General features: G+C 41.6%; 1 protein-coding gene across 3 annotated transcripts in view; it reads left to right on the top strand.

The window, feature by feature from the left end:
* grik4 (glutamate receptor, ionotropic, kainate 4) overlaps positions 1-13,711 on the top strand; it is a 321,139-nt gene that overhangs the window by 170,646 nt on the left and 136,782 nt on the right. For all 3 annotated transcript variants that reach the window (XM_052467210.1, XM_052467212.1, XM_052467211.1), the window contains one exon: positions 883-980. In XM_052467210.1, the coding sequence (XP_052323170.1) occupies positions 883-980 (98 nt within the window). The remainder of the gene's footprint in view (positions 1-882; positions 981-13,711) is intronic.

Genomic DNA, 13,711 nt, shown 5'->3' on the forward strand with positions numbered 1-13,711 from the left:
CCCAGCCAGTCTGTCTCCCTCCACGGTTGTGTCCGAAATGGCACCCTATTCCCTACACAGTGCACTACTTTTTGACTGGTCAAAAGAAGTCCACATCTTAAGACAGCAGTCCTCCTCCTCACTACCATACAATGTTAATTAAAGACAGGGATCAAGCCCCACCTGAAATTGCATTTTTTGTTTCCCCTGCAAGTAAGATTAAAACCCAAACTCGTGTGCAGGGGAGTGCATAGGAAAAATTATATTTCCCTAAAAATGCTCCCTTTTAGACACTGATTCAGTGTGATGGTGGATGTTTGAAAAGACAGATCACAACTGCCTTTTGAAGACTGATAAAATACCTGAAATGTTTAGATTAAATGTAGTTCTCAGCTATTATTTTAACCAGGTCATTGTGCCCCTGCATGACGGCACATTTTGCTTGGCACTAACTCCCGACATGACACTTTTCGAGTACAACTTTTGTACCCAATTGTTACCTTAAATAGAATGCTTCCTGGCAGGAGATTCTAAATGGTTAGCGAAAAACTTCCACATGGCCAGATCGCATTCCAACCTGTTGCTAATTATGTTCTATCATTGCACCCCCATTCAATCTGTCATATTTTAATCCACAGCTGTAGGTCTATCGGTGAGGGGAAATCATACACAGAGCAGCTGTAAGTTAATACATCGATAGAACATGATCAAGTTAATAGGCAGAAAACCCCAAAACCTCCTACTTATTAAAGATGACTGGGAACCGCTGGCTCAGACTGTTAGTGTAGGATAAAACCACGCACGAAGCAACATACAACTCCTATTCAAGAGGCTGAATGTGGCCTTTTGACCATGTCCTGTCCTGTATTATCTGACTGGATGCTTGTCTCTGTGTGTTGACAGTGTGCCAGATCCTGTCCAAGGGAGTGGTGGCAGTCCTAGGTCCCTCTGCCAGCCCTGCTTCCAATTCCATCATCAGCAATATCTGTGGAGAGAAAGAGGTGAGTACCGGCTCGTATTTTGACTGGCTTTATTTTGCCTGTCACAATAGCAGTTTGCCAGTCATATTATGGAACGATGTGTCTTATTACTACTGTGATTTTGAGGCTGTGCTTGACCCTTGTCTGGGACTCATGTCAAGAATTTTTTTTTCTCTCATCACGTTCTAAGCTATTGGCTGAATTTTCAAAGGGGCCAAGAGTCAAGGACTTAACAGCGTACAACATTAATCCAATCGAATCATTTCTCAGACGGATTGTAATTGGCTTGGTCCTGCCCGTGTGTCTGTCAGTTTTGTGAAGGACCACCTCTCCTTGAACAACAATCGAAAGTCATCATCTATACGTGTTCAGTACAGGGTCCATTCAAATGAAATTAAATGCTATTTGTCCCATGCGCCGAATACATGCGCCGAATACCTGACAGTGAAATGCTTACTTATACAAGCCCTTCACCAACAATGCAGTTTGAGAAAGAGATAAGATGACCAAATAATTAAAGAGCGTCTGTAAATAACAATAGCGGGGCTATAAACAGGGGTTACCGGTACAGAGTCAATGTGCACCGGTGTCGAGTTAATTGAGGTAATATGTACATTGAGTCGTGATGCTGAGCAGTTTTGCTTAGGCTTCAGGGATTTGTGCCTATTGCAGGATGTTACTACGGTCTCTTATGCATGATATTATGCAAAATGTCAATTTATAGAAGTCTATAATAAAAATGACATTTATTTTCCGATATGTCACCTTTAATGAGAACTGTGATGATTGGATCAGTCTTTAGGCTTGGACTCCCTCTGGTGATGTATACTGCCTATACCTTTGAAATGTTCTGAATCTGAGGTCATTTCCTGTGTGAACAAATGAACATGTAGATGAAATCGTACGTTCTTAATAAACAAGTTCACTCTCTGTAATGTATTCATCGGACCATCGAATCAAAACGTGCACCTCTCGGGGTCCCGAGGACCAAGTTTGTGAAATGCTGCCTTTAAGGGACTACTTTGTGATTTTGGCAATGAGGCCTTTTATCTACTTCCCCAGAGTCAGAGCATGCTAGCCGACACCCATAGACTTCCAGTCACTGCGCTAAAGCTAGTTAGCATTGGCTCGCAAAACTACCTCTAACTTCCTTCATACTGGACACAGAGACAAAAATGGTATCCACCTGTTTATCGGACTCCGGAGATGTAAATATCATACGATGTTCTTAACGATGTTCTTAATCTTAACTTTTAATGCTAAGTGATTAAGGCAAATACGTTAACATGTTTCAAGCAAATACCATCTAAAAGGCCAGGCACAAAGACTGTGTGAGTTCTGCAGGTCTAAAACGGTAATGACATGTGAAGCATGAGGATGCCACATCCTGGCTTTTTTTTAAAAGGCCAACAGGATACTGTTTCCAGGAGTTACTTTAATAGCTGTTAGGGTGTACTCTGACAATGAATGAAGGTCCCATTGCTCTGTTATTACCCTGGAAGTGTTATCTCACTAATGGGTCTCCTTTTGCAAACCGGGCATGTCGATAGTCTTTCTCAGGAGAGGACAACAGGCCTGGCCCTGGCTGATGGAACATGTCTGTAGGACTGAGGGAGGGAGAGTGCTTTGGCCACTTTATTACGACCTGTTTGAGGGGAGAGTGGAGTGCGATGGAGAATATTGTTTTCCAATATAATTGCCAGAGGTGTGTGTTTAATGCAGTAGCCCCATAGTACTAACGTTGATTAACATTTATTATAGGTTCGAGATTATTGATATTGCATATGTGCTGGTATAATGTGCATCCAACACTGACAAATAGATCAATGAGCAATCAATGTGTTGTATACAGTGCCTTCAGAAAGTATTCACATCCCTTGACTTGTGTTACAGCCTTACGTTACATGTCACTGGCCTACACACCATAACCCATAATGTCAAAGTGGAATTATGTTTTTCAAACTTTTTACAAAATGAATTCAAAATGAAAAGCTGAAATGTCTTGAGTCAATAAGTATTCAAACCCTTTTATGGAAGCCTAAATTGTAAAGGATTTCTTCCATTGACGGAGAGGCGGACCAAAGCGCAGCGTGGTTGTTTTGATTCATGTTTTAATAAATCACTTCACATGAACAAACTAACAAAAACAAGAACCGTGAAAACCCAAAACAGCCCTATCTGGTGCAAAACCCAGAGACAGGAACAATCACCCACAAACACACAGTGAAACCCAGGCTACCTAAGTATGATTCTCAATCAGAGACAACTAATGACACCTGCCTCTGATTGAGAACCATACTAGGCCGAAACATAGAAATACCCAAATCATAGAAAAACAAACATAGACTGCCCACCCCAACTCACACCCTGACCATACTAAATAATGACAAAACAAAGGAAATAAATGTCAGAACGTGACAAATAATTGCTTAACAAGTCACATAATAAGTTGCATGGACTCACTCTGCGCAATAATAGTGTTTAACATGATTTTTGAATGACCTCATCTCTATACCCCACATATCCTATCTGTAAGTTCCCTCAGTCGCAGTGGATTTCAAACACACATTTATCCACAAAAAACAGGGAGGTTTTCCAATGCCTCGCAAAGAAGGGCACCTATTTGTAGATGGGTAAAAATAAAAGCAGACATTCAATTTCGCTTTGAGCATGGTGAAGTTATTAATTACACGTTGGATAGTGAATCATTGCACCCAGTCAATACAAAGATACAGGCGTCCTTCCTAACTCAGTTGCCGGAGAGGAAGAAAACCGCTCAGGGATTTCACCTTGAGGCCAATGGTGACTTTAAAACAGTTACTAGTTTAATGTCTGTAATAGAAAATTGAGGATGGAATCAACAACACTGTAGTTACTCCACAATACTAACCTAATTGAGAGAGTGAAAAGAAGGAAGCCTGTACAGAAGACAAATATTCAAAAATATGCATCCTGTTTGCAACAAGGAGCTAATGTAATGCTACAAAACATGTGGCAAACTGAGTACCACGTTTTATATTTTCAAGCATAGTGGTGGCTGTATCATGTTATGGGTATGCTTGTAATCGTTAAAGACTGGGGAGTTTTTAGGATAAAAAGTAAATGGAATGGAGCGAAACACAGGCAAAATCCTAGAGAAGAACCTGGTTCAGTCAGCTTTCCACCAGATACAGGGAGATGAATTCACCTTTCAGCAGGACAATAACCTAAAAAGGCCAAATCTACACTGGAGTTGCTTACCAAGAAGACAATTAATGTTCCTGAGTGGCCAAGTTACAGTGTTGACTTAAAGCTACTTGAAAATCTATGGCAAGACCTGAAAATGGTTGTGTACCAATGATCAACAACCAATTTGACAGAGCTTGAAGAATCCTGAAAAGAATAATGGGCAATTGTTGCACAATCCAAGTGTGGGAAGCTCTTAGAGACTTACCCAGAAAGACACACAGCTGTAATCGCTGCAAAAAGTACTTTTACCAAGTATTGAGTCAGGGGTGTGAATACTTATGTAAATGTCATATTTTTGTTTAATTTTCAATACATTTGCAAAAATGTATAAAAACATGTTTTCACCTTGTCTTTATGGGGTATTGTGTGTAGATTGGTGAGAGAGAGGAAAAATATGTTTAATACATTTTATTATTCAGGCTGTAACGCAACAACATGGAATAAGTCAAGGGGTATGAATACTTTCTGAAGGCACTGTATATTTTACTTTCTATATATATATCAACCCAGCATCTACAGTAGCCTATATAGTGTCATATGGTGTGTGTGTGTGTGTGTGTGTGTGTTTGTTTGTGGCAGTTGTTGTGACGGTGTTGGGGAGTCAATTACTTCCTGTCTGTGCTCAGTGATTGTGTCTGTGTTCATAATTCTTTACTGGGAGAGTGCACAGATGCTGGCAATATGACAGGAAGCCGAGTAAATATGGGGACACATGAAAATATGGCTCATGACAGCCCCGTCCATGTGATCAACCTATTACAAACACTCAATTTATCATTCGGAGAGCTCCATATCCATTTGGGGGGCTCTAAGTGTTGCTGTGCTGAGGCAGACTGTAACCCATCTGGAGGTAGAAAATGGTAACTAATAAAAACAGTACCTGTTCTGTGGACAGGTTTTTATCTCTTCACAGGAAGCAATTGCGTAGCACAGATGCCGAGAACTCCTTGCTCCATGTACAGTATAATCCTTTTAATAACACCTCTTAAACGCTAGCTTTCCTATTTAGTGGACTTTGAGCGGTTCTTGACCGGTTCCTGACCAACATTTTTTGTGTACAGAGTGCTCTGTGAACAGCACAACATCAATTGCTGCGCTCTGTGAAATCTGACACCTCATTTGCATAGAGAGCGACACGTTAGATTTTCTGGCCTATGCAGATAATGGTTTGATTTCCTCTGGCTGTGAACCTCGCAGCTTCACTTACAATATGGGAAATATGAGATGGGATACCCTAGCTATAGCAGCAAAAGCAATCTCATCACGCTGTGATGTTCATTGATGGATTTAGTCCACTTTCTCTTGGTCACAGCAAGACAAAATCACTTTGTGTTTAAAGCTGAAGTTGTAACAAGTCAGCAAGCATGGCGTCTGCGTCGCTCAGAGGATGCTGGGCAGAAAATGCTCTGTCGTCAGTCATGAGGTGTTGCCAATTTTGTACTGTCAACAAGTATGATCATGTTTATTTCACAGTTAAAAGATAAGTAAAATATTAAAGTCATTTATAATTTTATCGTTACTATAATTAGAAAGCATTTCATGCCCTATTCCCCCACTTTTGTTGAGTAATATTATTTGTTATATTCTCGTTTGTACTGTGTACTTGAGCTTGTGTCCTCAAAAGAGACGACACCTGAGCAACGTAGAACTATTTTTATCAGAAAGGTGAGATTCGAATCTTCTGGCAGTTTAATGAAGTATTACTGGGTATTGTTTATGGCCGTCTTATGATAAATAATGATTGTCTATTTGTCTATTGTCTATTCAGGCGGGAATCTAAATGTTTACGTTGCATTGAACAGTTTTTTTATGCTGTTAAATGCTGCAGAACATGTTTCAAGTAATGGTCTTCTACACTGAACAAAAATATAAACGCAACATTTAAAGTGTTGGTCCCATGTTTCATGAGCTGAAATAAAAGATTCCCAAAATGTTACATACGCACAAAAGCTTATTTCTCTCAAATGTTGGGCACCAAGTTGTTTACGTCCCTGTTAGTGAGCATTTATCCTTTGCCAATATCATCCATTGCATCCGTTGCATATCAAGAAGTTGTTTAAACAGCATGTTCATTACACAGGTGCACCTTGTGCTTGGGACAATAAAAGGCCAATCGAAAATGTGCAGTTTTGGCACACAACACAATGCCACAGATGTTTCAAGTTTTGAGGGAGTGTGCAATTGACGTGCTGACTGCTTTAATTTCTGTACCATAATTTGGCAGTACATCCAACCGGCCAACATCCAACCACGTGTATGGCGTTGTGTGGGTGAGCGGTTGCTGATGTCAACGTTTTGAACAGAATGCCTCATGGTGGCGGAGGGGTTATGGTATGGGCATGCATAAGCTTACGGACAATGAACACAATTGCATTTTATCGATGGCAATTGTAATGCACAGAAATAGCGCGATGAGATCCTGAGGCCCATTGTCATGCCATTCATCCGCCGCAATCACCTCATGTTTCAGCATGATAAGGCACGGCTCCATGTCGCAAGGATTCGCATACAATTCCTGGAATCTGAAAATGCCCCAGTTCTTCCATGGCCTGCATACTCACCAGACATGTCACCCATTGAGCTTGTTTGGGATGCTCTGGATTAACTTGTATGACAGTGTGTTCCATTATCCAGCAACTTTCGCGCGACCATTGAAGAGGTGTGGGACAACATTCAACAGGCCACAATCAACAGCCTGGTCTATGCTAAGGAGATGTGTCGTGCTGCATGAAGCAAATGGTGGTCACACCAGATACTGACTGGTTTGCTGATCCACACCCCTACCTTTTTTTAAGGTGTCTGTGACCAACAGATGCATATCTGTATTCCGAGATGTGAAATCCATAGATTAGGGCCTAATGAATTCATTTCAATTAACTGATTTCCTTATATGAACTGTTAATCAGTCAAATCTTGTTGTATGCCGGTTGATATTTTTGCTCAGTATAATTTCATGAGCTATAAGGAGCTCCGACTTGGGTTTGAACTTCGTGGAAATGTCTGTTTTAAGCATGAAACACACAGAAAACCTCACTGCCTATAGACTGCCTATAGGTACTTATCACAGTGGGAGGCCGTTCATTCTATTGCTAGAATAAAAGCCGTAACCGGCGTAACCGTAATGCTGACTGATCAGAGAGCACGAACCCCCGCATTGGGGGAGCCAATATGAGTGACAACATTTTTTATATATATATATATTAGGAAAAAAATAGTACATCCAGGATTGCCATGTTTGCGGTTTTCGAAAGAAATTGCCTAACTTTGAAAACGATGTTGCGGTTGAAAATGTATTTGTCGCAGGTTGTTTTTTTGGGGCTACTTCTAGTGAGTGAGTGGGTGAGTGGTGGGGAGGGCTGGATTGGTGTTTGTGTTGAGAGCACTGGTTGAGAGAGGGCTGCATCTGAGTCGCGGAGACAGAGCAGCACACCCATACGTTGTGACAACTTTTTGCCAGGTGTCAGTCGGTGGTTTAGATTGTCATTATGGAGACACCAAAATGCAACCCTTTCTCTATAAAACATATTAACGCACTAGGACTGATATGACAGAGACAAAGCATTAGAAAATCACTTTAGCCGCACTCGAGGGCTTTAGATAAATAAACTGCATTCTAATGTCGACTTTTCTTACGGAAAACCATATCAAACAAAGGTTTTTTTTTACGCCTGCTCAGTTCTTGGGTCTCAAGAGCGGCACGAGTGAACAATTGACTCATTGCACATCAATTTGTGCCATTTGTGTAGCCTACCTGGAGCTGGTAAATGGGTTTAATAAATAGCCTATATCTTCAGTTTATCGTTGTTGTTGTGTTATTATGCAATTGTCAATGGCCATGTTTAGATAATCAATTTGGAAGTTATCAATTGTGATCATGGTCCCTGCTCTATTGCAAATGTATCATTTTGCACATTTAATGTCGATTTCATTGTGGACTTTTCTCTGAAATGAGATGTTGGCCTATCAGGGGCTATAGACAACCTGCATCTAGCTCAGCAAACCATGGTAAAGTTGAATCGCAATTATAAACCCAGATTTTAGTCAGTAGCCTATTGGCTTGTTATTTCAATCTCACAAATAGACCATTTATAACTGTTTGTAGTCTTAACAATCTGGCTCATAAGAACTGTGTAATTGCCAGAAAATAGCCTAACAATCGGTTTTTGAAGTTAGTCCAATTTATAGTTATTCACATGGGCAAACGGGATATATTTAATATAATTAACTGGTTGGTTTGGGCCCTGAATGCTGATTGGTTGTATATCAGGCCGTGTACCATAGGTATTGCAAAAAAAAATATTTTTACTGTTCTAATTATATTGGTAACCAGTTTATAATAGCAATAAGGCACCTCAGGGGTTTGTGGTATATTTGCTAAAATAAGGGCTGTGTCCTAAGAACAGGGACCACACCTCCTCGGGTCTTATTGTTTAATCATTACAGTCAAACATGTTAAATCGACATCCATTGATGGAAAATTATCTGGCGAGTTTCATGAGGGAAATTCAATTTTATCTTGGGACATAGTTAAGCTCGCAAGAATTATAATTTTGATGGCAAACCGAATTCAGCTTCTTAGTCTACATCGTCAGAAATTATGTCGATATTCCTTCTTAAGATCGGACCCTTTTTTTTTCAATTCCGCTTAAAATGACCCAAATCTAACTGGCTGTAGCTCAGGACCTGAAGCAAGGATAAGCATATTCTTGATACCATTTGAAAGGAAACACTTTGAGGTTTGTGTAAATGTGAAATTAATGTAGTAGAATACAACATAGTAGATCTGGTAAAAGATCTAATGTCCCATCATCTTTGAAGTGGAAGAGAAAGGCCATAATGTATTACTCCAGCCCAGGCACAATTTAGATGTTGGTCACTAGATGGCAGCAGTGTATGTGCAAAGTTTAAACTGATTCAATGAACCATTGTATTTCTGTTCAAAATGTTGTATAAAGACTGCCCAAATGTGTCTTATTGGTTTATTAATACATTTTCAAGTTCATAAATGTTCTCTCTACTCAAACAATAGCATGGTATTATTTCACTTTAATAGCTACTGTAAATTGGACAGTGCAGTTAGATTAACAATAATTAATAAGCTTTCTGCCCATATCAGTTACAGTTGAAGTTGGAAGTTTACATAAACTTAGGTTGGAGTGATTAAAAATCGGACATTTCTCATTCTTAAAATACAGTGGTGATCCTAACTGACCTAAAAACAGGGATTTTTTACTCTGATTAAATGTCATGAATTGTGAAAAACTGAGTTTAAATGTAGTTGAAGATGTATGTACACTTCCAACTTCAACTGTATGTCTGTGTCATGGGAACTTTTCTTGTTACTCACAACCTCATGCTAATCACATTAGCCTACGTTAGCTCAACCATCCCGCGGGATTGGGGGACGACACACCGATCCTGTAGAGGTTCATTCGCTCGATAACGTTATGGAGATTCGATTTATTGGATAAATGTGGCAAGTCATCTCTTGCTACAAATTAAAATGTGTCTAGATTTCAGGCCTTGTGGGCGGGTTTTGAGAGGTCATTGCACTCGTCATTTCAGCTAGATCTGGCAACCCTGCGTACATCCAAGGTTAAATGTAATGAGCCAGTCACACTTTGCATGCAATGTAGGCTATGGCATGGTAGCTGGCATGCACAGACGCAATGGACACCACACTAAATACTAATAATTTACATTATGATTCAATTAGTTTCCATGAAACAGCTGCCTGTGTTAGCTGCTGTTATTTTCAACATCGGTCAGCTGTGAAAGCTGTGGATGTGGCTTTGGAAAACAATGCATGTGGGTGGGCTCCATTGGGTGACCACCTAATGGGAATGCCCCTGTCATTTGTGACGATAGAATGATTTCAGCGAGAGGACATTTGATTCGTTGGATTGAATAGTGATTTAAATGTTTCGCCAAACGTCGTTATGTGAATCATGTCAATACTGTTGAATCAGACATGTAACGTGCCTTAGAATTATATTTTAGACCGTATACTTAAATGATAGTGTCAGATTTACTTGGATCCTTTGAGATAGCCAATTTCAATGTGTTGGAGCTGTGATTTCAAAGATCTATTATACATCTTTGGCTCAGCAAACCTTCTTAGCCATATTCATTCCCCAGTTAAAAATATATTCTATATTTCCCTGTCATTGTAGAATGACTATTTTGCCACTATTTGGCATCCTTTTACCCAGACACTCCAACCCATTCCTTTATGATAGAAATAAGGTTCAATATTTGCCACATTGAGACGAGTAAGATTATAGTAGATCAGTGGGGCAGTGCTTACGGCTGCCCTTTGAACCTGACTGACATGAGGACTGCATGCAGAGCACTCTTCTGGAGGGCTTCACAATAGCCCTGGAGAGGCACAAGAACTGGAGGTCCCTCACATCCACACACACTCTCCCTCTCTTTGTGAGAATACATTGTGAAAATTGCTTGTATTCTGAATGTCAGTCGTGCAGATATTAAAATACTTTTTTTGTGTGTGTGTGTGGTGAGGCTGCCACGGTGCTTGTGTAAAAAAAAAAATAATGATTCAGTCAAACGTTAAATCAAAAAATAGAATATATCTGCAATCCTTTCTGTCAGGCCCAAATGTAAAATGTATTGAAATGAGAGTGTGAAAACACCCTGGGTCAGTTTACCCTGCCAGGTTCTCATTGATAGTGCATGTTAATTCATAATTATTTCACTCGGCCGAGCATGAGGCATCAACTCTGACCACTATACACGATTAAAACACGGTTGAACAGCCATGAACGGAAGTTGAACACATTTTATTTTAATGGTCTCTTGGTCCTCACATTTACATGGTTATTGTGAAAGCAGTAATTAACATATGACATTCAATTTCTGCCCTGTATTTCTCTGACATTGACCTGTGTGTTGACTGAACCCACTGTGTGTGAGTAATGTGTGTGTCAGCTGGCTCAGTCTGATTGTAATGGACACCATGTTCTCTGGCCCAGCAGCACATATCAGTGTGTGTATGGTCACGGTGTGGAATTGCTTTCATACCGCAGTATGCTCACGTTCCTGCCTAATCCTCCATATGCCCCGAGACCATATTCCAGGATATATCCTCTCACCTGACATGCACGGAAATCAGCCAACGCAAGTCTCCTCTCATTCGCACTTCACCACACTCAGCATCTCTGGCTGATTTCCTAAAGAGGCAGCGGTTTGACCTGGCGATCCCCCAATGAAAACTCCTAAGCGGGATTTCGGACGGACCTTTTCTTACCCCCTTATAATCACACATCATCAGCCTGTTACTGGATCCCTTTTTCTGAGAACAGACGATATTTAGTGTGGGGTAATTCAATTTCGGCGAGCGGTGTTGACTTAAATTTTCCAATGTACTGTAATTGGCCCTCTATACCCATAGGCTATTTGCAGGGGGAAAGCTTCCTCTCCTGACTGGTGGATGGGATGCTGTGTCTGCCGGTGGCAATGTTTCGGATGTTAAGCTCGGTGTCACTCGGCGCAGGGTGCCTCTGTTCCGCCTGCTTGCTAACAAAACACAGGTGCGCCTGCTATTGCTGCTGGATTGCAATTAGAGATGCACAGCTGTTGCACACACACCTCCCGACCTCCCCCTTTTCTTCTCTGTGTCATTGATCTGTCTTGTCGAGGGTTGCCAGGAGATCTGTGCATATCCAAATTCACTCCCTCTGTCTTCAGGAAACGGATTTTATTTGATCGGGGAGATGAATGCGAGCACGGCCGCTCTCTTGTTGCCAGCGATGAACGGGCGATGCAAATTCAATTTGGCCGTTTGTCGTCGTTGTAGATATGCAAAAGCGTATTCCATATTCCATGCTTCCTTTTGTTTTCTAGTCGTCTGTGTCATTGCACTGGCCCTTTTTGTTTTAGGTATTAGGTGATAAGATTCGAACAAACCCATCACAGATGCGGTTCTCAGAACCACTGAACAGAATTAATTGTCCCACAAAACTCTCTATGCCATGTCTCACTTGTCTAACATCTGGACCACCTAGTACCTCCCTCAGGGACTTCAAGGGCTTAAGAGTGGTCACAAGAAGCGTTTCATTCCTTACCGTGAAATTCTTGCTTACGAGCCCTTTACCAACATTGCAGAGTTTTCAAAAAGTAAGATACATTTGCTGAATAAACTAAAGGAAAAATATTAACACAATAAAATAACAATAATGAGGCTATATACAAGGAATACCGGTACAGTGTCCATGTGCAGGTGTACGGGTTTAGTCGAGCTAATTGAGGTAATATGGACATGTACATAGGGGTAAAGTGACTATGCATAGATAATAAACACGCAAGGTAGCAGCAGCATGTTTGAAGGAATATGAATGTATATGTGTGTGTGGTGTCAATGTGTGTGTGTTGGAGTGTCAATGGAGTATGTGCGAGTGTGTGGTTAGAGTCCAGTGAGTGTACATCGAGCCCGTGCAACAGAATCGGCGCAACATATTATAATAAAATAAGGAGGTCAATGTAAATAGTCTGGGTAGCCAGTTGATTAACTGTTCAGCAGTCTAATTTCTTGAGCCCGGGCTTGCCGTGCGGTAGCAGAGAGAACCGTCTATGACTTGGGTGGCTGGCGCCTTTGAAAATGTTTTGAGGCACAGAGATGAGAGTGAAGAAGAACTATAGATTTTCCAAGGAAAGGGAGCTTTTTTTCGGCCGGCTGGTCAATGGGGATGGGGTTCTGGTCATCAATGTTCCACTTGCATGAAAAGCCGTTGTGGGATCCACCACAGACTGCTCCATCTTCAGCAGCCACCCGCTTTGGACGAAACAAGCCAAGGGGACCTGCTCCGGGATCATTACAATAATAGAGGCTGTCTCCTCTCTGTCTCTCTCTGTCTCTCTCTGTCTCTCTCTGTCTCTCTCTGTCTCTCTCTCTCTCTCTCTCTCTCTCTCTCTCTCTCTCTCTCTCTCTCTCTCTCTCTCTCTCTCTCTCTCTCTCTCTCTCTCTCTCTGTCTCCTCTCTCTCTGTCTCCTCTCCTCTCTATCTCCCTCTCCTCTCTCTCTCTCTCCTCTCTGTCTCCTCTCTCTCTCTCCTCTCTGTCTCCTCTCTCTCCCTCTCCTCTCTGTCTCCTCTCCCTCTCCTCTCTGTCTCCTCTCTCTCTCTCTCTCTCTCTCTCTCTCTCTCTCTCTCTCTCTCTCTCTCTCTCTCTCTCTCTCTCCTCTCTCTCCCTCTGCTCTCTGTCTCCTCTCCTCTCTGTCTCCTCTCCTCTCTGTCTCCTCTCCTCTCTCTCTCCTCTCTGTCTCCTCTCTCTCCCTCTCCTCTCTGTCTCCTCTCCTCTCTCTCTCCTCTCCTCTCTGTCTCCTCTCTCTCTCTCTCTCTCCTCTCTGTCTCCTCTCTCTCCCTCTCCTCTCTCTCTCCTCTCTGTCTCCTCTCTCTCCCTCTCCTCTCTGTCTCCTCTCCTCTCTCTCTCCTCTCCTCTCTGTCTCCTCTCCTCTCTCTCTCCCTCTCCTCTCTGTCTACTCTCTCTCTCTCCCTCTCTCTCCTCTCT

Source organism: Oncorhynchus keta, chromosome 18 (genome assembly GCF_023373465.1).
Source record: "Oncorhynchus keta strain PuntledgeMale-10-30-2019 chromosome 18, Oket_V2, whole genome shotgun sequence".
Lineage (NCBI taxonomy): Eukaryota > Metazoa > Chordata > Actinopteri > Salmoniformes > Salmonidae > Oncorhynchus > Oncorhynchus keta.